The sequence below is a fragment of the Oncorhynchus kisutch genome, linkage group LG9 (assembly GCF_002021735.2).
Source record: "Oncorhynchus kisutch isolate 150728-3 linkage group LG9, Okis_V2, whole genome shotgun sequence".
In the NCBI taxonomy this organism is placed as follows: domain Eukaryota; kingdom Metazoa; phylum Chordata; class Actinopteri; order Salmoniformes; family Salmonidae; genus Oncorhynchus; species Oncorhynchus kisutch.
The window spans coordinates 16257681-16283972 of NC_034182.2; the positions used below are offsets into that span (position 1 = coordinate 16257681).

At 42.0% G+C, this 26292-nt stretch overlaps 1 protein-coding gene across 1 annotated transcript in view; it reads left to right on the top strand.

Annotated features, from left to right (window-relative positions):
- Positions 1-338: 338 nt before the first annotated feature.
- LOC109896409 (chemokine-like protein TAFA-5) overlaps positions 339-26292 on the top strand; it is a 162536-nt gene continuing 136582 nt past the window's right edge. Inside the window, exon 1 of the mRNA XM_031832032.1 lies at positions 339-958. Coding sequence (XP_031687892.1) covers positions 847-958 — 112 coding nt within the window. The 5' untranslated portion in view covers positions 339-846. The remainder of the gene's footprint in view (positions 959-26292) is intronic.

Sequence of the window (26292 nt, forward strand, 5' to 3'; positions counted from 1 at the left end):
GCTTGCTGTATGTCCTGCACATACAGCAATAATCACATAATTCGATGTTTATGGGTACAGATGTCAGACGTATTTGTATTATTATTTTATTCCAGTGACATAATTTACATTCTAGTCTCAAAATTATTTTGAGGGAATTTACGACCCATCCTGCGGTCACTCTCTCCTTCTCTCACTCTCTCTCTCGTTATTTCTCTCTCCCTCCTCCGTTTTATTCTACCCGTATAGAATAACGGTGCGCATGATGGTGATCTTGATCATCTGCTAGTTTGGGTTTAAGAACAGTCGATAGTGAGTCCAATGACTTTCTTTCTAGGGTAGATCCCATATACTATTCTTTATCAGATTTAAAAGGACATTGTTGATGAACTACATATTTTCAGTGTGTCTTTACCTGGGAGTCTAAACGATTCACACATCCTCTACCACAGTTGAATTAGAGGAGCTCTACGACGTTGCGGTACACATGATTGCATCTTTCACCCCTTTAAAGCATATTGGAGATCATACTGCGATTTCAGGATTTTCTCCTGAACTAGCCTATACTTCTACCAATGTCACAAAGAAGTAGGTTATTTTTGGAATAAGGAACATTAAACATTTAATTGCAACACATGCGAATTCCCAAACGTGTCAAGACAGCTTTTTCTCATCAACTATGAACCTCAAGAAGATGCAGCTTTTTTTACACACCGGCTGCATAGCCATATGACAGCTTTTGCAATGAGAGGTTCGTTCTCAACATGTTTTTTCCACGGATTACATGTGGAGAGAGGCGCTTCGTGAGAGGAAGACCTTGCTGGTGAAATTACTTTAGATTTTTGTGAGAGGATATCGCTTTGTTCAATGGCTCCGGCTTTAAGGTTGACTAAACGTAAGGATGCCAGCCCCTGGCCAAGGATGTCTTCAACTTTCTGGACTGTAATACTGTTGACCAGTCTCCTAATCATCTACTGCGGTAATTCCTCTTTCTCTGACTCGTTTTCCCTGATAATATTGGTTCATATTTATAAAGTGCTGCGGCGGTAGACCATAGGGTGACCGTGGTGTCACTGTCTGCTGCTTTGACATGAAAATTATGCGACAGCATTATCGGAAATCACTTCAAGGGTTATTGGTTTTGTCATTGCAGTCGAGCTAATATCGTTTCAAAAGTAAGCTATGGGATAACAGTTCTCATGCAAGAACGCGCCCTCGCACGTATGCACAATTACACACACACACACACACGCGCTAGCACACACATTCACACGCACGCACACACACACACACACACACACACACACGAACACAACAAATAATTAGAGCAGCACACTCACTCTGTTGAATGCGTGGAATTGTAAAGTTGGCTGCTTACTTCATCATCGTGACCATCATTCTGTGGAAAGGACAGTCATGCACCAGCCACTGTTTGTGCAATCATTACTGTATTTCACCTGGTTACAGTTGGATTGCACTGGACTGTGACAAACTCATTAGGGAGAAGCTTCATCATCATCACATTTAAATGACGAAAATAACAGTCTGATCATGAATTTTAAAAAATAATCTAATTTCGTATTTATTTTTATCTAATCTTTATTTAGCCACCCAGGTTAGTCCCATGGCTGGCCCTAACTCATCTGTGTTTTCTGACCATGAAAGGATAGCATGCCATTCCAGTATTATTCACCTCCAGGGAACCAATCACCCAGTCTGAGTCACTCGAGAGAAATCTCCAGCTGGCACTATTGCGTTATGTGTGAAAACGTATGGGAAAGGAAGCGTTCGTTGTGCATTTACCACGATAAGCCTATTACAAGCTACGTTATTTTGTTAGCACTTAAGCTAATGACTAATATAATCATTCCGTTGTCTAGGGGCATATTTACCACAAAAATAGATCCCTCTTTTTCGCTAGAATTTCATTTGACATTTTTGTCATTTAGCATACGCTCTTATCCAGAGCGAGTTACAGTAGTGAGTGCATACATTTTCGTACTGGGCCACCTTGGGAATTGACCCACAACCCTGGCATGTAAGAGCCATGCCCTACCAACTGAGCCACATGGGACTAATTTCCTCTCCTCTGCCAGGGTGTTAGATTCATTATAGGCTGCAGCAAAAGTCGAGGAGGGAATTGAATCTGCATTTCTTTTCTTCTCTTTGGTCTTGAGAATGAACGGCCTGTGTGTTTCGATCACATAGATACTGTGGCTGTTTAATCAGTGTTTCTCTGGATGTTTCAGAGGGGGGGGGGGGGGGGGGGGGGTGTAGCAACTCTTCCTCAGTGGAAACACAATGTAGCAGGCTTAAAAGAAACGCCGGAAACTAAATCCCCCCCACATTCTGGTTTTGAAGAGAATTTTAAAAAAAGTGTAAAGGGAGGTTCTCTTCTGCAATGTTGGCTGTTTGCTCTGGTCAGCAGTCTACAGAGCCATACTGATCTTCCCTACTGTTAAACATCCGTTTGTTTCTAACTTGATTTTACACTTGTTTCCTGTGTCCCTTTCCTTGACGATTTCTTCTTTGCCTCACTTTCTCCTCCCTGTCTCTTCCCTTTTGTCCTGACCTACATGTTTTTGTCAATTTCTTCCCTCCTGGCTCGTCTTTTCCCCCATGGCCTGACTCCTTCTGCTGTCCCTTTCCTTGTCCTGGCTTGTTGTCCCTCTTGCCTGTCCTTGCCCATTTCCTGTCCAGTCCTGTCTCTCTTGACCCAGGCTGTCTCTCCTTTCTACTTTGCCTGTCTCTCCTGCACTCTTCCCCCTATCCAAAATGGCTTCTGAAGCAGTGCCCTGACCTACTTGTGGTCTCTGACATGAATCTCAGAACCTGACTGGACTGGCTGACCAACGTATCGCATGCTTCTCTTCTGTGAGTCACAGAGCAGAGACATTGCCAGAGCTGATCCATGTTTGTTATGCTGAGACATAACTCTCCTCTTGGGCATGAGATGAAAGTATAGCCTGTGTGTGATTACAGCAGCTGGATGAGAGGGTTTGGACTAGGGCTGGGCAGTGTACTGTATCTTACCAGTATTGATGCACAGAGCGGTTTGGGTTTTAACTTTACGTTCTATAACGGTATTTCAGTGTTTGGTTTGTTAAATGTGATACGTCACTCCAGCGTGTGTAATGTAATTTATTAAAAATAGTTTACTCCGTTTGCTACTCAAGTCATCTCTCTCCCTTTCCTCCTGCATGTGGCTTCCCCATGCACTTTCCACACCAAGCCCTGACCCGTTACTCAAGTTGTTGCTCAACCAGACAACCACGGAGTCACGAGCATTGCCATGCCGTTCACTCTGTATACATGGTCAGAAGAAACAAGATTTTAACAACGATGCTGATTTCCACTTTGGTTCTTAATATAAATCCACAAGCGTTCTATAATCACACTATTCGTTTGTGTATCGTACTGTCTGTAAACAGCTAGTTTATCTTTTCTTAGCAAGTTGTGGTTCAAATAAATTGTGTTAGCCGCTAATGCTAATCACAAGTAAGCTGGCTAGCTAGTTTAATGTACAAATAGTCAAAGCAAACTTAGCTAGCTCATACAGCCTGATACCAGTGCTGGTATAGGCAAAGCTCATCGTGTTATTTGTGCAATGGTATCTTCTAAATCAGAGAGGAATAGGCAAAGCATAAATATGTTAGTTTGCACTAGCTAGTTACATGAAGTAAGAGAAAACATGTAATCTAACATCTAATTAGGGTCCCTTTGGAAACACTGACCAACACTTTGGTTCCTACCCTTTCACAATAATTCTTCCCTGGCCTTTTCATTCATTGTCATGTCAAATAACAAGGTATTCAAAGTGCTTCCCACTACACTGTGTATACAAAACATTAGGGACACCTGCTTTTTCCATGACATATAATGACCAGGAGAATCCAGGTGAAAGCAATGATCCCTTATCGATGTAACCTATTAAATCCACTTCTATCAATGTAGATGAAAGTGAGGAGACAGGTTAAATAAGGATGTTTAAGCCTGGAGACAATTGAGACATGGATTGTGTATGTGTGCCATTCAGAGGGTCAATGGGCAAGACAAAATATTTACGTGCCTTTGAATGGGGTATGGTAGTAGGTGCCAGGCCACCGGTTTAAGTGTGTCAAGAACTGCAACGCTGCTGGGTTTTTAACGCTCAACATTTTGGTGCACCACCCAAAGGACATCTTGTCAGCTTGACACAACTGTGGGAAGCATTGGGGTTAACATGTGCCAGCATCCCTGTGGAACGCTTTCGACACCTTGTAGAGTCCAAGCCCTGATGAATTGAGGCTGTGGAAATGATAACAAATGAGTGCAGGAAATGCCTAAATGTATGTAAATGCTGATTTTTCTGTTGTTGTTGGAGTTGGATTGAACAGTATAAAACAATCCGAATGGAGGAAACCCCATTGAAATCACTTTTATTCTGTGTTGCCACCCTAGGGTCATGAACTACTCATGAAGCATATCTAGAACTTTTGTTATTAAAAAACATAAAATACCGTCACACTGTCAAAAAATTTACAATTATAATGATATAATACTTTAGCCATATCGCCCAGTCCACAGGCATTATAAACCAGCAGATAATCTACGTCAGGCAATGGCAGAGTTAAAATAAGGACAATCTATATAGCTTTGGAAAATAACCGGCAAAATGTTTTAAGGAGGTACTTGTTTTTGAAAATCCTGTTACTGAAGGCATATCTATCATCCGTAACTCCTTGTATAATCCCAATTGTATAATGGGTGGATATCTGTATAGAAACCATCTGAGGCAAACATTTGTCCAAACTGGCACCTATAACTGTGGTAGACAGTGGTAGGCTACATGGAAGTGTCTCTTGCACGCCGTCTACCACAGCAGAGTTATAGGTGCCGGTTTGGAGAAAAGTTTCTATACAGATATCCACACATTATACATTCCGTATGGAAGGACAAGGACTTACAGATTATAGATATGCTTTCAGAGGATTCTTGGAAACAAATGCCCTCTAAAACATTTAGCCAATTATTTTCCAGGCTCCTCATTGTAGCCATCTAGCACGCCCATGCACGGTGTCCTATATAAGGCTAAAGAGGATCTAGTCTTATGTTTTAATTAGCATATATTGCAGAGCAATGTCATCTGACTTTGTGTACTATTGACCATAAATACATGTTCCGAGTGACACCTATTTGCTCAAGAGTGTGACCGTAAGCGGCTGAGAGGAGAGAAATGGGAGGTCAGTGATTATGGCTGTGACTCATATGGTAACTGTCTCTCAAAATTAGCATCTCACTGTGAGATCTGCACAGACACAGCTGAAAGGGAGAGAGGGAGAGGGAGAGGGAGAGGGAGAGGGAGAGGGAGAGGGAGAGGGAGAGGGAGAGGGAGAGGGAGAGGGAGAGGGAGAGGGAGAGGGAGAGAGAGAGAGACACACAAGGCTGCACACTAGAATGACACTTCAGCCTAATTCACCAACAGCATGTCAAAGACTGGTGTTAGTTTATTCCCATGGATATCCTGATTTAGTTAAACATTTGTCCTTAGCCTCTGATGATATTTATTGTTATTAAGTGAATTACACACAAAGATGTTTCGTTATAGAGACAGTTTTATTCAGTGCACTGTAGCTCCCTCCTCTGGATGTGACTCGAGATGCGTTTGTTTTCCAGTGATATTATTATTACTCATTCATTGGCTCCGCTTGTTAGCTTTGAAGTGCTAACAATGAGGCCCCAGAGATAAAAGAAAATGCCAATAACGCTAGCACAGTGCTAGTTAGAACCATAGGAATGTGTCTGACTGGGGTCCTCTGTTGGGTTACTACATGAATATCAGTCAGATGGCTGTGAACGTGCAAAGTAGAACAAACGCTGGGCCATTAACATGCTGCACTGGGAGGTTAGGTCGGGATGTTGATGCTGCTGGATCATTATCACTGCATGTATTTGAATGGGAAAAGTGTGTTGGTGTGTGTGTGTGTTTGAGTGTGTGCACTGTTTTCAGTGTTTTGTGTGGGAGTCAGTCTATAAGTAGCTCAGGAGCATATTGTTTGTGCTTAGAGAGAGCAGAGAGGGAGAAGTTGGGTGAAGGGAAGGGAAGACTGTACACTTTGTCCCTTCTCCCCTGCTGTACCTCCCACCCTCAGTGTTAAATCCAGCAGTAGCAGATGAATCATGCCTGGTCCTGATGTAACACCTGCTGCCAGCGATAGAACGAGAGCACCACCAACCCCTATAACACACCACTGTGAGTCACTACCGCCCCACACATCTTCAGTAGTCAATACAACCCACCACACATCCCCATTCATTTTAGACACTCACTGACTCACACTCACATCCCCAGCATACACATCACTCACCCACATCCTCAGCATACACATCACTCACCCCAATCCTCAGCATACACATCACTCACCCACATCCTCAGCATACACATCACTCACCCACATCCTCAGCATACACATCACTCACCCACATCCTCAGCATACACATCACTCACCCACATCCTCAGCATACACATCACTCACCCCAATCCTCAGCAAACACATCACTCACCCACATCCTCAGCATACACATCACTCACCCCTAAAGAAATTGAGCCACTGTCCACATGTACATCTATAACTATCAAACTTGTTGAAGTTTTTACCAAGAGAAAGGAGAAATATAGAAAGACCATAATGGATCTCTGTGTCGAAAATAGAGCTACTTAAAAAAAAATTATGACCATGGGTGTCATATACAGTGGGGCAAAAAACTTATTTAGTCAGCCACCAATTGTGCAACTTAAACTTAACTTAATAAAAACTTAATTGCCCACTTAAAAAGATGAGAGAGGCCTGTAATTTTCATCATAGGTACACTTCAACTATGACAGACAAAATGAGAAAAACAATCCAGAAAATCACATTGTAGGATTTTTAATGAATTTACTTGCAAATTATGGTGGAAAATAAGTATTTGGTCAATAACAAAAGTTTATCTCAATACTTTGTTATATACCCTTTGTTGGCTATGACAGAGGTCAAATGTTTTCTGTAAGTCTTCATAAGGTTTTCACACACTGTTGCTGGTATTTTGGCCCATTCCTCCATGCAGATCTCCTCTAGAGCAGTGATGTTTTGGGGCTGTTGTGGGCAACACGGACTTTCAACTCCCTCCAAAGATTTTCTATGGGGTTGAGATCTGGAGACTGGCTAGGCCACTCCAGGACCTTGAAATGCTTCTTACGAAGCAACTCCTTCATTGCCCGGGCGGTGTGTTTGGGATCATTGTCATGCTGAAAGACCCAGCCACGTTTCATCTTCAATGCCCTTGCTGATGGAAGGAGGTTTTCACTCAAAATCTCACGATACATGGCCCCATTCATTCTTTGCTTTACACGGATCAGTCGTCCTGGTCCCTTTGCAAAAAAACAGCCCCAAAGCATGATGTTTCCACCCCCATGCCTCACAGTAGGTATGGTGTTCTTTGGATGCAACTCATCATTCTTTGTCCTCCAAACACGACGAGTTGAGTTTTTACCAAAAAGTTCTATTTTGGTTTCATCTGACCATATGACATTCTCCCAATCTTCTTCTGGATCATCCAAATGCTCTCTAGCAAACTTCAGACGGGCCTGGACATGTACTGGCTTAAGCAGGGGGACACGTCTGGCACTGCAGGATTTGAGTCCCTGGCGGCGTAGTGTGTTACTGATGGTAGGCTTTGTTACTTTGGTCCCAGCTCTCTGCAGGTCATTCACTAGGTCCCCCCGTGTGGTTCTGGGATTTTTGCTCACCGTTCTTGTAATCATTTTGACCCCACGGGGTGAGATCTTGCGTGGAGCCCCAGATCGAGGGAGATTATCAGTGGTCTTGTATGTCTTCCATTTCCTAATAATTGCTCCCACAGTTGATTTCTTCAAACCAAGCTGCTTACCTATTGCAGATTCAGTCTTCCCAACCTGGTGCAGGTCTACAATTTTGTTTCTGGTGTCTTTTGACAGCTCTTTGGTCTTGGCCATAGAGGAGTTTGGAGTGTGACTGTTTGAGGTTGTGGACAGGTGTCTTTTATACTGATAACAAGTTCAAACAGGTGCCATTAATACAGGTAACGAGTGGAGGACAGAGGAGCCTCTTAAAGAAGAAGTGCCTGTGAGAGCCAGAAATCTTGCTTGTTTGTAGGTGACCAAATACTTATTTTCCACCATAATTTGCAAAAAATCCTACAATGTGATTTTCTGGATTTTTTTTTCTCATTTTGTCTGTCATAGTTGAAGTGTACCTATGATGAAAATTACAGGCCTCTGTCATCTTTTTAAGTGGGAGAACTTGCACAATTGGTGGCTGACTAAATACGTTTTTTTGCCCCACTGTAAATCCGGTCTTCTAGAGAAGTAATGATCCAGTTACGTTGGTCCAAGATAAAAGTCAAATCAAAAATCATTCAGAGAGACAATCTGCTATTCCAATACCTCACACCTGGTAACACCTAGGAAAAATAAAGTCGCACTATTCAATTACAAGCCCAGTGTCCCATCTTCCACATATCACCATCTTATTTATTGGCTCCATCTGTTCCAAACAATTCATTTTGGGAACACCCAGGAGAATAGCTTAATGAAATAAACCACCAGGACAATCCATCTCTGTCACCACGGTTGTTAATGTTTACAGAGACAAACACAAACCACAAACAAACAACAAACAATCAAACATAGCAAATGGGAGGGGTTGAGGGTAGCTGAAGGATAAAAAAAAGACAATTGGTGTCAAATGTACCTTGTCTGAAAAATGTATGTAGTATGTATAAGCTGGAAGTATACTACTGATATTGATCAGAAATACAATGTAGACATTGTTAATGGTGACTATTGTCACCATTTTTTATGGAATATCTACATAGGTGTACAGAGGCCCATTATCAGCAACCATCACTCCTGTGTTTCAATGGCACGTTGTGTTAGCTAATACAAGTTTATAATTTTAAAAGGATAATTGATCACTAGAAAACCCTTTTGCAATTATGTTCGCACAGCTGAAAACTGTTGTCCTGCTTAAAGAAGTAATAAAACTGACCTTCTTTAGACTAGTTGAGTATCTGGAGCATCAGCATTTGTGGGTTTAATTACAGGCTCAAATTGACCAGAAACAAATAACTTTCTTCTGAAACTCGTTGTCAGTCTAGGCTGGCATCCCGGAGTCGCCTCTTCACTGTTGACGTTGAGACTGGTGTTTTGCGGGTACTATTTAATGAAGCTGCCAGTTGAGGACTTATGAGGCGTCTGTTTCTCAATCTAGACACTCTAAAGTACTTCTTGCTCAGTTGTGCACCGGGGCCTCCCACTCCTCTTTCTATTCTGGTTAGAGCCAGTTTGCGCTGTTCTGTGAAGGGAGTAGTTCACAGCGTTGTACGAGATCTCCAGTTTCTTGGCAATTTCATGCATGGAATAGCCAAAAGGGTTTTCTAATGATCAATTATCCTTTTAAAATGATAAACTTGGATTAGCTAACACAACGTATCATTGGAACACAGGAGTGATGGTTGCTGTTAATGGGCCTCTGTACGCCTATGTAGATATTCCATTACAAATGTTGTAGTCATTTACAACATTAACAATGTCTACACTGTCCTTCTGATCAATTTGATGTTATTTTAATGGACAAAAAATGAGCTTTTATTTCAAAAACAAGGACATTTCTAAGTGACCCCAAACTTTTTAATGGTAGTGTATAAGCATAAGTATTGTTGTCCATACATTTAATCCAAATACAGGAGGGGTGGTAGGCTTAGGGGAAAATAATCAAAGAAAAAAATATATATAAGAAAAAAATATACATATGGGTGATTGGAAATTAGGCAGACAAATTGCATTGTGTTTTTTGAGAAAATCAAATCTGTTACACTATAAACTACCAGCTTGTCTTGTTAAAGAGGTGGATATTGTGGATGTTTGTATCTTTGCTTTCACAACTCATTCAGCAGTGTAAGGGCAACTTCTCAAAACTGTACTCTTTTCTACTGCCTGCAAAGGGTCACCACAAGAGAGGTTTGTTGACTAGAAGACATGTTAACAGATTCTTGGGGTCTATAAAGGGGTTCTAGTTGTGATAGCAGTTCACATTAAGTTGGTTTCACAGGGTAGAGTGCTGGTTTCTTGTGTTGTGGTCTACCCTAACTAACATGTCAGCTTGGGTTATGTATGACTACATTGGTTAAATGTCACTATTTTTTACATATTCTACTGAGACCATGTTGTCTCTCGAAAGCCTCTCTCTCTCATTGTGAAAGCTGATGTAATTGACACCCAAACAGAAAAATAGACCATAATATCAAACACATGTAGGCTAGTTGAATTACTTTCTCATAAATGTCATTGATAATTCATCAAATAAAATCACATTTGCTTCGTAAGTAAGCATTTCACTGTTAGTCTACACATGTTGTTTACGAAGCATGTGATGAATAAAGTAAACGAACTAGCCTACATGTGTTTGCATTTAGCTCTGGCATCAGTTAATCTCTCATCAATTATAGAGATGATTTCTGGTTAAATGCTGCATGTCACTCATATCATGAGTTGATATGAATGTATTATATATTTGATAGGCATTAAAACAACATGCATAATGCATGGGTATTGACATTTCACACTGATGAGTTTAATGCCTTTACTGTACCTTAGAAGTTGATAGTTGATAGGTAGTATTGAGTGATAATAATGATTTACAAAATACACACAAACAAATACACCTGGGGTCCTGTCTGGACACTCGGAGAGAGAAAAAGAGAAAGTCAGTTTGATTTGCTAAGGGAGAGTAGAGCCCTTCAAAGAGGATGGTTAGAGCTACTTATCTGTATTGTTGAAAAAGCAATTGCTTGGAAGAAAATTCCACAATGGCGTTTTGAATTCCTGGAGGGCCCTAGCCCCGTCACAGACAGGCAGCTCACAGACCCATGACAACAAACGCCTGGAGCAGAGAGGAGATGCCAGCAAAGTGGCGAGAGAGCAAGAGAGTTAGAGAGAGAGAGAGAGAGAGAGAGGGGTGGAGAGAGTGAGTTAACAGCAGAGAAGAAAAAAAAACACCATTAGACAATGAGACAAAAGCAGAAGGATGAAAATGCTCAGTCTGCCGACCCACAGATCCACAGTCTGCCTTGGGAATAAAGTGTGAGGTAATACAATGAAGATGTCAGCTGGAGACGGAGACTAGCGGAGTGGAGACTTCAAGGAGTAGAAACAAATATTACATTAGACGAGGCAGGCCCATTAATCTCTGTGCCTGAGCGGTAGTTCAGCTGCAGAATAAGGAACCGTGTCTGGTTGGTGAATGTTGCCGGGGCACCTAATGGAGTTGAAGTCAACTCTATTCAATCAATTGCCGCTGTCCCGCCCTGGAGCCCCACACACGCTTAACAAGACAACAGACCTATACTATGACGTTTTAGTAAATGCTAAGTTATGACTGTCAGGGCTAATGTTAGGATCCTTGATCTGAAGGTATTATAACAGGTTGTGGCCCTGCGACATGTTTAAGTAGTTGAAACACAAGAGCTATGAATCCGGTGCACTACAGTACATGGTAAATTACATCTACATACCATCTTCCATCTACATGAGTCTATATGGTAGATGGACAGCAGCACTTTACCCAGAGTCAGATATGAGCATGTGTTGAAATGTATGGCTCATTCTCAGGTCTGTGTAAAAATAGAATAGTCTGTCTTCTCAGACTATTCTTATGGCAGTATGCCATAAGGTGCATTACCTGGATCCCTGTCTCAATGGATTGTTTTACAACAGAGTTTAAAAAAAAGATTTGCATCAATCATAGGCCATTAATTTCTGGACTGGAATCATTGTACTATATTGTATTTCTTTCTATTTAGCAATTTACAGTGCCTTGCGAAAGTATTCGGCCCCCTTGATTACACACAGGTGGATTGTATTTATCATCATTAGTCATTTAGGTCAACATTGGATCATTCAGAGATCCTCACTGAACTTCTGGAGAGAGTTTGCTGCACTGAAAGTAAAGGGGCTGAATAATTTTGCACGCCCAATTTTTCCGTTTTTGATTTGTTAAAAAAGTTTGAAATATCCAATAAATGTCGTTCCACTTCATGATTGTGTCCCACTTGTTGTTGATTCTTCACAAAAAAATACAGTTTTATATCTTTATGTTTGAAGCCTGAAATGTGGCAAAAGGTCGCAAAGTTCAAGGGGGCCGAATACTTTCGCAAGGCACTGTATGTGATTGATTTGCAAATCTCAGCATGCTGCCATTTGTGTTGTGTCTTATTGTTTGTTCTGAAAATGTCATTTCAGAATGCAGAGTCGCGTATTGTAAGAAATGGCATTCCACACACATTCTGGATAACTTGATGTAGTACTATGTGATGTTATTATGTGGAATAAAGGAAAGGAAAAGGGGGATACCTATTCAGTAGTCCAACTGAAATGTGTCTTTCCGCATTTAACCCAACCCCTCTGAATCAGAGAGGTGCAGGGGGCTGCCTTGATCGACATCAATGGCACCCAGGAAAAACAGTGGGTTAACTGCCGTGCTCAGGGGCAGAACAATCTCATTTTACCTTGTTAGCTCAGGGATTGGATCCAGCAACCTTCCTGTTACTGGGCCAACGCTCTAACCACTAGGCTACCTGCCACCCCAGAACGCAAGTAGAAAGAGAGAAGAGATAAGACACTGTAAGAGAGAAGCAGGAAATGAAGCCTGAAGGTAGTATCCTTTCAGTTGTAGCAATGTAATTCCAGCTGATACTTTTCTACATGTGAAACATGGCTTGGTTAAGCCTGCCTGGCAGCTTCTGGATGGAGGAATCTCTCTCTCGCTCCCACTCTCTCACTCCCTCACTCCCCCCTCCCCCTCTCCCTCCACTCTCATAACTATCTCTCCCTAACCCTTGGAGCGTATGATAAAATGTTTAATTGTTACAGTGACACTGGCATGGCATGTGAGTTATAAGTGGGGTACCTCGGGGTTAGAATATGGAATACCCATTACAGTGGAACAACAGAGATCTTGTAATCGTGGTTGTGTCCCAAATGGTAATCCTATTCTCTATATAGCACACTACTTTGACCAGAACATTATGGGCCCTGGTCAGAAGTAGTGCACTAAATAGGGAATAGGGTGCCATTTCCTTGATGTTAATGAGAAGCCTATGCTATAGAGTGTAGGCATTGCCTATGTGTGTGTGTTTCTGTATGTGTGTGTGTGTGTTTGTGTGTCAGATGCCTGAGACATGCAGACACGTTTCAGTTGAAATCCAGTGTGCTTTTCAGAGTATTGTGTACCCCTTTTATGCGATAACATGTGACTTAGTTATGTTTCCAGAGATGTAGGAACTCTGTCACATAAAAGGGGACATTGCAGTAAAAAATGTACATTATTATCGTTTATTTTTTCCTGCAATGCTTTATAGGATAGTGTTTGGTTGGAAAATCAGTTATTCCTACCATACAGAAAATGACAAAATATTGATCATATTTAACATAGAAAAACATGTAATCTCTTTAATAAACCAAAATATGGTTATTGGGTATTGTATTTTGGTGAAATTCATTAATATGATATTCTGCCAGATTTATCAGCCCCTCAAGTGAATCTCAGTAACGGGTGTTAGCTAACACCATTTCACTATCCAGTGACAAACCGATCCCACAGATTCACACAAATGTAATTTCTTAATTTGTCAATGTCTAGAGACAGACAGCATTTAGTCCCTGCACAGATCTTCCAGTGTGGAGAAACTCTTTATTTCACAATTACTTTCTTATCCCTCCGGGTCTCCAATATTATTTAATCACACCCATAATCATTCAATAATATTCTTTAATCATTACATATTTTTTCCTTTTAGCTTGTGGAGGATATTCCGATGGACATTACAAATCAAATACAACAGAATAACCTCAGTTTCTAGAACTCCCTAAGAAACATATGTATTATTTATACAAATGACATCATTTAAAGGCATGACAGAGAGAGAGGGAGGGGGAAAGCAACTAGCTGCTCCCTGTACTGTATTAGAGAGATAAAGAAACCAGGGAAATGTATATAATCTCTGGATTTCACAACACACTGTATCATGTCTTTGGTTGCTTTCCACGCATTCCAAACGGGACCCTTTTCAGTGCATACCATTTATAGTGCACTATTTTTGACCTGAGCCCTATGGTTCAAAAGTAGTGTACTATACAGGGTATAAGGTGCCATTTGGGACACAAGCTTAGCAATTTCCATAATGAGGTCACATAGAATCACTCCACCAGGCTCTACGGAGGAGACAAAATAATATAATCCACTGCAAATGTCACAAATGAAAAAGGTTTGACGTTGCATTGCAACCTTGACACTGTGATATTGGATATTGAGTGGATTCCATAGTCTCATTTCAAAAGCCACACCTTGACCTCTGATGGGAGGTGAGACGGTAGACAGGGCCACACAAGGTGCAGCCAGTTGTGAAGTGTGGGGTGTTATGGCTAGAAAGAATGAATGGGATATGGTTCTATTTCTGCAGGGATATACACATAGATGAATACTATGGATAGAGTGAATCAACAGACAGAGAGAAAAGACTCATAGATGCACCAAGCATTCGCAGATGGATGTACAGAAACCTGTGCGCGCACGCACGCACGTATGCACACACACACATCATCATCATCATCATCATCATCATCATAGCTATCTGCGGCACTAAGGTGTTAAGATGTGATCCTGAGGGAGGGAGCCCCCATCCCTATTTTCTCAGTTTGGAGGTTCGGGGGGTCCAGCCACTACGAATCTAATGCACACATTATTCAGCCAACCAGCATCTATTTAAAGGAGAGCGCTGCTAGATTTATTGGCCAGGTTTAACTGTATGGTAAAATAACGCATTAAGTAGATGATATCACAGTGGATGGAATGATTATGCACACTTGCAGAAAGTGGAGGAGGCCTTCTTAATTAAATGCAAGGTCCTGGTTATACATCACTGGCTCGAATACACACACACACGCTTGTGTGTGCACACACGCACACACAGACACACAGACAAACTGACGCACACAGACACACATACACACACACACACGTAGGCCACTTAACCAAACCAGTAGTTGTTTTTCTCTAAAAAAGGGAAAAAACGCTGAGCTGCACGGTTTTTGAATTTCCTCTTCATGAGTATTTGTCGTAAAAATGCTCGGAAGTTTTTACATTGTACTGGGTTTTCAAAGGGCTCTATTTCAGTCCTAAGTGGCTCATTTTGGGAGCATGCGCCATGCGCCGTTCTGCCAAGGGACAGCACACTTAATTTTACTCTGATTGGTTGACAAATCTTCTTGTTTAGCAGAATGGGTAAAGGAAGTGTGTTGCTTACCCAAAGGGCTAAATCTAGCCCAGGACACTGTGGCATGTTATTGCAGAGTAAAACTGTAGTGTTTACTGACTAACTGGGGAGTCATAAGGAGGGAGTGACTATATATAGAGAGAAAGGCTATGACCACAGTTTGTAAGGACACTCTAGCAACATGGCCATGTTAGTGCCCTTTGTACTGTTTGACTGTTTCTACTGTTGTGACGTGATCATTAATGTGAAGTGATGCTATTTATCGAATAATTGACTATGTTGAATTATTACGTGATTCAATTAATCATGTAACAATTAACTCATCAGTAACCTGGGGCACAACAGGAAAAGTTTGTTTATTGAATTGATGTTTCCCGAATAAACTCAAGAATATACCTGAATATCTCGATATCATAACAGTCAATAATCAATCATTTCCTCAAATCAATCTCATTCTGAACGTCGGATAATCCCGTTAATCTACCCAAACCCGGGTCTCACTAATCATTCCATACCACACAAATGGAGTTGATTATTTATTTACTAACAAGCTAAACGTTGACATAAGATACACCTACACACACAGTCTAGATTATTGATTAGAACTTATTACAATGGCAACAGGTCCCTAGCGGACCAACACAATATGACACGTTACACAAGATGGAGATTTAATGAGAGAGAGAGAGCAACAGAGCAAAGCAATACTTGGATACACTTGTAAACTATGCTTAGTTTAGCCCTAATACCTTGCCCCGAACTGCCACTGTTATGGGTAAGCGTAATGCATATGGGTAAGAAGTGTAATCCTTCAGGGGCCGAGATCCGCTTAGTGGGAGAGGTTCGTCTGACACCTTGTTCTTTGGATGGCCGTCTCCAAAGAGAACAAAGGAGACGGCCATCCAAAGAACAAGGTGTCGGACGAACCTCTCCCACTAAGCGGATCTCGGTGTATGTCACAATGTCCTTTCTCTTAGTTGTCTATTTCCTTGCACTCGGTCTGTAAGAGTTATTTTCTCAGGAAGGCTAATCAGCCATGTAGATTATACCAGCGTGGGAATGAGAGCAGTCTAGAAAAACGATGAATAACCGGGTGGTCCTGCTTGAATTCACCTTCTCAGATACAGTATTTAGGACAGCTACTCAACCGTAGCATTGATTCCTTTGATTACTTTTCCTTTGTCTTCTTCAACCTTGTGTTGCGTTGCAGGGTCGTGACTAATCATGGACCTTGGCTGCAGCCATGGTCCTCTAGTCTAGTATGTTAATTCTTAACTCACATGCTTTATACCTTCAGGTCAAAATGGGGCGTTTCCATCTTTATGACACGTTCTCTGGGTTCCATGGAGTGTATCTCATTACGAGGCAAGGTATTAGAATTTACTATGATCTCATTTAGACAACTAAAATCACAGTCTTATCATCACGAAAACATTCTCTTTAATCTGGATATTTCCTACCCAACGTAAAGAATGTAAACATCATATACACATTATGAAAACTCTTCAAGTTACAATGTTTTTATTATACTGTCCTGCTTTAACTAATAATATCATAAAATATACATTAATTTTCATATTCCATCCATCATTATTTCCACCATTTGGCTGATCAAATATATTGTCCCAAAGTCCATTTATTTGATGTTTTAGTTTTGGGCAGTGGACTCTCATAAGGCACACAACATTCCAGACACCCAAACTAGGTGTCATAAAACCTCCATTCATCTTTCTCCCTCTCGGCGGGAGAGAGATATTTCTGTTCAGCTGAATCACTGTAACCTGATCCTCACAGGCTAGTCATGACACTACTATTAAACCCATGCCAGGGGTCCCTTTAAACCGACAACGCAGCACACACATGCTCAACAATGCACCTCTTCCTACGATAAAAAGCTCCATCAATCTCTACATCAAACTCTCTAGAACCATGCAACATTTAGCTCTCGTTTGTGAGAAGCAGATTGAGCATTTTGGGGTTTAAGTAACCCATACATTTTCCACAGTAAGCAACTCACCCCGTGATAATTCAGCCGCAATCAAATACTCACACTCTTTTTACCATTCCGCTCCTGTGGGCCTCCCTCCCTAGCTTTTCATTGAACAGCCTTGTTTCTCGTAAAATGGGAACTAGGGACATGTTCGGCTGTTGATGGCTGCTTCTGCTGCTGCTGTAGCAAAAAAATACACAGACTCAAGGGTAAAGCAAGAAGAAACAAGTTCAAGTTGCCTATTTCTTTCTGTAATAAAAAAAACACATCAAGCCTTCTGTAGTACAGATGCCGGTAAACATAGCCATCACAGATATAGACGATTGAGTAAAGTGCTATTTGGTTTCCAATCTGCTAGGGATTTGTTGTTTTTGGTGTGTGTGTGTGTTAGACAACTCTGTTAGCTACTGATTCTATTTCTCCCCGTAGAAATGTTGTTGCAGCCTTGTGGCTGCTGTGTAGTTTTCTATTGAGTTTTATTATATTACATTGTATTGTGCCATCCTCCAACCTCTCTCATCATAGTGCAACACACTCTAATCAATTTAAAGCAGCAGAAACTTTGAGGCGTGCCAACTGCCAAGCAGGAGTCTTGTATCCCCTGATTAGTGGTGTCACGAACCCGGCTCGAAGCCAGTAACAAAAACGGAGACAACATGGAGATAAGGAATAATAGAAATATATTTAATAACTGAGGTAGCCTATATACAATAAACAATGGTGAATGTAGTCAGTAGTGTAAGTGAGTGGTTGTTTGCATAGATGTGATAATGACGGGTGTTGAAAGGTGCCAAATACAAACAAACCAATCAAACAAACAAACAAACAAACAAACAAACAAACAAACCAGCCACAAAAATGCCACAATCAAACTCCAACAGTGTGTCTGCATGGAGAGAGGCTCCTTAATGAATGGGGAAGAGGTGTATTTATCCACAGACACACCCGGGCCCAGGTGTGTCCCATTTTGCCTACGACCCTCCTGGCCCTGCCCACTGACATCCTAATAAGGAAAACAAGAGCAAAGAGAACGAATACAGCAGACAGTGGGAGGGTCGTCACAGTGGATTGAACTAATACACAGAATGCTTTCTAAACTGTTACATAATAAAGATGGCCACCGACTGAGTAGAGATGTGCAATATGGTCAAAAAAATCCATATTGCGATAAATTGTCTGAATTGATAAATAGAACGATAACTTGATAATATGTATGTGCACCACATTTTTTTAAAACTATAACTACTACTTCTAGTTTGATTGTTGTAGCCAATAATTGTCCCATTAACAATCACCCATATTAGAGGGGGGGTGTAGGTGTGGAAATGTGAGTGCGTGTGTGCTTTGGTTGGGTGGGTGTGTGGGTGGGTGGGTGGGTGGGTGGGTGGGTGTGTTGTGTGAGTGTGTGTATTAGCTTTCTTTGCATCCATCCACACTGTTCTGTTCCAAAATACATCAAATATCCCCAGAAGCTCAGGTTGTCCATACTGAGCTTTTACAGTAACCTAGCAGACCATACGCTCTTAGAAGAAAAGGTGCTATCTGGAACCTAAAAGGGTTCGTAGGCTGTACCTATAGAACCATTTGAAGTGCCCCCTCTGGTTCCATGTAAAACCCTTTTGGTTCCAGGTAGAACTCTTTGGGGTTCCATGAGGAACCCTTCCCACAGAGGGTTCTACATGGAACCAAAAATGGTTCTACCTGGAACCAAAAACAGTTCTGCCTGGAAGCAAAAAGGGTTCTCTTATGGAGACAGCCAAATAGCCCTCTTTGGAACCCTTTTTCTAAGAGTGTACCTGCACTGGAGAAGGTGAATTAACGCACTGATCCCACAATATATGCTTTTCACGTCACTCTACAGTAACAAGAAATACACAAGTGGCTTCTGGTAGCCAACAGTAGATGTGGAGTGTGTGGAAGAGAATTTGAGGTCCTGAAGGCAGTTCAGCCCGTTCATATGTACTTTCAAGCAATGTTTTTTTAATAGAAATTCCTGTGGTTACAAAGCCAATAAGTCTCATGAAGAGTGAACAGTGAAAACAGAATGATGTTAAAGAACAGTTTGTTGCATTGGACAAGGGCCAGCTTGACAAGAGACACAGACCCGTTCCAAGGTATTACACCCAGTATACAGGATTCCATTAGTAAAGCTGTTATGACCACTGGGCAATAGCGGTATGTTTCCTTTATTTTGACTGTGCATACCATCTTGCCATCTATACCATCTTGTAATCCTATTCTTCTTATTGTCTCTCTCTCTCTCTCTCTCTCTCGCTCTCTCGCTCTCTCTCTCTCTCTCTTGCGCTCGCTCTCGCTCTCGCTCTCGCTCTCTCTCTCGCTCAGGGTTCTGTATTTTATGGTGTCGTCTGGAGAGAACTAAAATTATGGCTCTGTCTGTGGGACAATTTTATTACCACTCTAGAAATATAATATTTCAGAGTTATATGGTTTGATATCAGATCTTAGGACTTTGTTAAATCGCTGTTACGTATCACTGAGTGTTCAATTAACTCTATTCCATTAGGGTGTCATGACGATGATAAGGATACAGTAGAAAATCAAGTATGTTGTTAACTTTGTCATTAAAAATCTCTTAATGGGATTGAAATCAATTCACTTATATGTTATAAAATCATTCTTATAGTCCTCTCATTTTGAATGTTTCCATTTATTTTTAATATTTTTTACTAAATCACCCGTGCACATTGATCTGAAATACTGTGCTGAATGTTGATTGAGAAACTTGACACTTAGACTATGAAAGTCAAGAAATCACAATGTACCAAAATGTGTACCAAAATGTCACAAATGTCAAACTGTCTGCACTTCAATTTGAATGTATCAGAAATGTGACAAAGTACCTGTTGCATTGTAAAGTAAGACAGCCGTATACAACCTTATCTCTACAAGTCCTTAGAGTTCCTACAAGACTTAGAGTTCCTACAAAAAGCAACCAAAGAATACAAAGAGCCAAGATTAGCACGACTCAAACACAGATCAATGATGTTGGATAAGTCAAGCATCAAAGGCTACAATCATCCCATTTCAACAGAGATGCACCTCTTCCCTCTCAAACTCTTTGGCTGCTCTACACCAACACAATGCTTGCTGTGCAGCTAAATTACCCGCTATCCTTCCACACCGTTCTCCACAGCATCTCTGTTTTAGGGGCGAACCGTGAGGAGGCTTTGAGGAGGAGACAGCCCAGCGGCCCTCTGAAATCCCACAGATAGACCTTAACACCCTGGTCATTAGCTTTTCTCACTGTGACAAGACTTCCTGTGTGTGTGTGTGTGTGTGTGTGTGTGTGTGTGTGTGTGTGTGTGTGTGTGTGTGTGTGTGTGTGTGTGTGTGTGTGTGTGTGTGTGTGTGTGTGTGTGTGTGTGAGAGAGCGCAAATGTGTGAGTGAGAATGTGTGTGTGAGTGTATGTGTATGTGAGCCTGTTCACGTGTGTATGTGGATGGAGGTGTGGCCCCGTAAGCTTTTTGATGTGGCAGGCCCGTCGGTCCCCTGTGGCAGGCCCCTCCTCTACCTCCATTCCCTCTGCTCCGACACCTCTGATCTACACAACCAGGACGTTGCTGTCCCAGCACTGATAAAGGCCAGACAGGAACCTACCCACCATGCACCTGGCTGTATGTTGATAAAGAAGCAGGCCAGATCCCATCCCAGCAGGCCATGGGATGAGGGCCAGAGAGGAGAGAGGATGAGTGGCAGAATAACTCAGAGACACCACACGATATGGCCAGTGTAGTGTTGCATCGATGTGTTGGTATACGACCTCCACCTCAGTTACATACCAACTGCCAGGGTGGGCTCAGTGATACCTATATTATACACAGACAAGTAAAACCTTTTTCACTATGATTGATGACACCAATGAGAGGACAGAGACAAAGAGACAGACAGACTAAAGGGCCATATAACTACCAGACAGAAAAGGAGCCAAGTACCTATCAAATGTCTTCTCCCCTCTCCCCAACTGTCCAAAGCTGTCATGGGAACTTAATCAAAGTCACTCACCTGCTCCTTGATTGTGATTTGTCTCATCAACTCTCTGGGCTCGGCAGCCGCAGCAGGACTGATATTGCAGAGTTGCACTATCATCGATTACCTTCCCCTCAGGACCAATGCCACAGGCTGCCTCTCACTTCATTCCCTCACTCACCGTCGACAGACAGACCTGGGTTTGAGTATTTGTTGTCTTTCAGATACGTTGAGCTTTTGATAGAGCCTGACTGGCGTGAACCCAGATCTGATCGATGCTGCTGCTGCAAAGACCACTGTGTGTGTGTGTGTGTGTGCCCGTGTCTGTATCGTTGTCCGTCTTTGTGTCCGTCTCTGTGTATGTGTCTATGGCCTCATGGTGATTGAAAGGTCAGTCATCCTTCCTCCAGACCTCTGTTTTGAATGACTTGCTCATGGGGTTTATTTGTTTGCTCATTTAAACGCTGTAATTATATGTGTGTTGGTTTCACCTGAGTGTCCTTGAGGACTGCATACAGAAAGAGTAGGCCCTCTCTCTCTCTCCTTGCCTTCTGGTTGCTGGAGGATATGGTCAATTTTCAACAACTCTGAAGAATAGTACAATTCCATTCCATTTCAACCCAAGCGTTGTCCATTTACATAAGCACTAATGCTAACAATGCTAATTTATCATGATAGGTGTAAACACAGTTTACCCTCCACTAAAAATCGAATCAAGTAAAATCAAATTGTATTTGTCATATATATGTGTTTAGCAGATTTTATTGTGGTGTAGCGAAATGCTTGTGTTTCTAACTCTAACAGTAATATCTAACAATTTCACAACAATACACACAAATCTAAAGTAAAGGAATTGAATTAAGAATATATAAATATTGGGTGAGCATAGCCTCAGTTTCAGTACAATAGGATAGAATACAGTATATACATGAGTAATGCAAAATATGGAAACATTATTAAAGTGAATAGTGTTCCATTATTAAAGTGGCCAGTGATTCCAAGTATACGTACAGTTGAAGTTGAACATTTACATACACCTTAGCCAAATGGATTTAAACTGATATTTAATCCTAGTTGAAACTCCCTGTATTTTGTCAGTTAGGATCACCACTTTATTTTAAGAATAATAGTAGAGAGAGGATTATTTCAGCTTTTATTTCTTTCATCACATTCCCAGTGGGTCTGAAGTTTACATACACTCAATTAGAATTTGGTAGCATTGCCTTTAAATTGTTTAACTTGGGTCAAATGTTTTCAGGTAGCCTTCCACAAGCTTCCGACAATAAATTGGGTGAATTTCGTCACATTCCTCTTGACAGAGCTGGTGTAACTGAGTCAGGTTTGTAGGTCTCCTTGCTCGCACACGCTTTTTCAGTTCTACCAACAAATTTTCTATGGGATTTAGGTCAGGGCTTTGTGATGGCCACTCCAATACCTTGACTTTGTTGTCCTTAAGCCATTTTGTCACAACTTTGGAACTGATGATTGAGTTGGAGGCGTGCAAGGCCATGCAGTCATGGGTGAACAGGGAGTACAAGAGGGGGCTGAGCATGCATCCTTGTGGGGCCTCAGTGTTGAGTATCAGAGAAGTGGAGGTGTTTTTTCCTACCCTTCACCACCTGGGGGCAGCTCGTCAGGAAGTCCAGAACCCAGTTACATAGGGCAGGGTTCAGACCCAGGACCTTAAACTCAGTGATGAGCTTGGAGGGTATTATGGTGTTGAATGCTAAGCAATAGACAATGAACAGCATTCTTACATAGGTTTTCCTCTTGTCCATATGGGATAGGCAGTGTGCAGTGCGATGCCGATTGCATCATCTGTGGATCTATTGGGGCGGTAAGCAAATTGAAGTGGGTCTAGGGTGTCAGGTAAGCTAGAGGTGATATGATCCTTGACTAGTCTCTCAAAGACCCCAGTTTGTCTCTATACTACACTGACGTGTTACCTGTTTGATTGCCTTAAGGAGGGAATAACTACACTGTTTGTCACCTTGCCATGGTTAAATGCGATGGTTTGCACTTTCAATTTTGTGCGAATGCTGCCATCTATCTACGGTTTCTGGTTAGGGTAGGTTTTAATAGTCACAGTCGGTACAACATCCCCCTATACACTTCCTGATAAACTCTGTCACCTTATCAGTATGTGCGTCCATATTATTCTAGGAGGCTACCCGGCAATATCCCAGTCCGCGTGATCAAAACAATCTTGAAGCGTGGATTCCGATTGGTCAGACCAGCATTTAATAGTCCTTAACACAGGTACTTCCTGTTTGAGTTTCTGCCTGTAGGAAGGGAGGAGCAAAACGGAGTCGTGATCGGATTTGCCGAAAGGAGGGCGGGGGAGGTACTTGTAGTCAGACTTGTAGTCATTGGAGTAGAAGTGGTCGAGTGTTTTAGCAGCGCGAGTACTACAGTCAATGTGATTTTAACAAATTTGCTTTGTTGAAATCCCAAGCTATGATAAGTGCAGCCTCAGGATATGTGGTTTCCAGTTTGCATTAAGTCCAGTGAAGTTCTTTGAGGGCCGTTGTGGTATCGGCTTGAGGGGGGATATACACGGCTGTGACTATAACCGAAGAGAATTCTCTTGGGAGGTAAAACGGTCAGCATTTGAATGTGAGGTATTCTAGGTCGGGTGAACAAAAGGACCTGAGTTCCTGTATGTTATCACAATCATACCATGAATCGTTAATCATGAAACATACACCCACGCCCGGAGAGACATTTATTCCTGTCTGCGTGATGAACTGAGAAGCCAACTGGCTGGACAGACTCAGACAGTATATCCCGAGAGAGCCATGTTTCCGTGAAACAGAGTATGTTACAATCCCTGAAGAAATCCTTGCCCTGAGCTTGTCAACTTTTTTATCCAGAGATTGAACATTAGCGAGGAATATAAGTTGGACAAGAAGACCACTCCGAGTACCTCTCCGCCGCTGGCCTTGTTTTGTTTCGGCCTCTGGAGTCAGTTCAATTGCCCAGGAGGGTACGGACGAAAGATCAGATTCGGAAAAGTTGTAATTCCTGGTCGTAATGCTGGTAGTGCTAATGAGTTACCACCGCTCTGATATCCAATAGTTCTTCTCGGCTGTATGTAATAACACAAAACATTTTATGGGCTAATATATGTAAGAAATAACTAGAAGACCTAGAAGCACGGCAGCCCTCTCTGTCACCGTCATCTTCATCCCTTGTGGTGCCTCTGCCATCAAGATTAAATGAATATGGAATATTTACATAGGTGGTGGTGCCATAGAAATACATATGTGATCACTATGGGGGTTGTGCCATCAACATGGTCTGGTGCCATAGAACTGAATATATGTCATCTCTATGGGGGTTGTGCGTTGTCTAGCCATTATATCTTACAGCCAAACAGAGAGAGGGGAGACTGAACTGGCTGTATGGCCACACCCCCCTTCTGCTCCTCCAGTCCCAGTCACATGAAAGCAGAGGGGGAAATGATGGCTGAGCTGAGAGAGGGGATGGCTGATCTTGTCTGCAGAGGGAGCTTGCCAGGCCCCCCTGTTCCCTGCACAGATGGAGCGGTGTCTGCCTCCCCTCCCACTTGCCTCCCCTCACTGCAGAGAGCTCTGCCAGCCAAGGAACCCATAGACCCAAGAGGAGAGGGGGGAGGGGGGTGTTCTGTATGTGTGTGTGTTCTGTGTGTGTGTGCGTGTGTGTGTGTGACTGTGTGTGTGTGTGCGCTCTCGCGCGCATGTATGTTTAAGAGCCCAAATCTGCATACAAATGCCCCTTTTCAAAAAGGAAAATCCCCATCAGCACGTCTTACTTTATGTTTTTCTTTTTACGGTTACTGCTCATAAATAAAATAAAACAATAGATACATACTGTTAAGCTCGTCGATGTAAGGAGTAGACCAATGTGCAGCGTGGTAGGCGTACATCTTTCTTTTATTGATGACACCGGAAAAACAACAAATACAAAATTAAACACACAGTTCTGTAGGGCTGGAAAGCAACAGTACAAAAACAAGATCCCACAAACTAAGGTGGGAAAAAGGCTGCCTAAGTATGATCCCCAATCAGAGACAACATTAGACAGCTGCCTCTGATTGGGAACCATACCAGGCCAAACAAAGAAATAGGAAAACTAGATTTCTCACCCTAGTTACACCCTGACCTAACCAAAATAGAGAATAAAAAGGATCTCTAAGGTCAGGGCGTGACACATACAGCAGACTTGAATAGATGGTAGATTACCCTGCAACCATTTTGGGGTCCTGCTCTAGATGCAAACACATGACTGATCATAGAGAACTGATGGTCGTTTCATGATGGCAGCACACCAAGGCTTTGTTGTTATTTGTTGCATGTAATCCAGGCTCTCTCTCTCTCTTTCATTCTCTCTCTTTCTCGGTCTCTCTTGCTCTCTTTTTCCATTGGCCTGGTTCCAAAACACATCACAGCATTAATCAGAGGGGGTCCAAAGACCACATTAAGGGACATGATGTACATTTGATGCAAACTTTGGCTTCATTTGAAATGGCATCCTATTTCCTGTATAGTGCACTTGTCTTTTAACTGATACACACGTCTGCCTTACAGAGTTTGGCCAAAAGTAGGGCACTATCGGGAATAGAACACCATTTGGAATCCATTCTATTTTGGACACAGCCATTAGGGAATAGGATGCCGTCCCTTTGACTTTTCTGAGTATTGCCCCCCAGACGAATGATAGCCATTAAGACCCATTTGTTTCCTGTGACTTTGATTACCAGTGGAAGCAGTGATACTGTGTGGCTGTGTGTTGAGAAATATTATGAATATGTTACATCACTGCTTTCACTCTGCCTAACTGCAAGGGATGCATTGTGTGTGTGTTTGTCTGTGTATGTATGTATGTGTGTGTGTGTGTGTGTGTGTGTGTGTGTGTGTGTGTGTGTGTGTGTGTGTGTGTGTGTGTGTGTGTTTGCACGCTTCACAACTGGGAGTAGGCGACCTTAGAAGCCTTTGTGCCTTGGGAGATTTGAGCTGTAAATCCT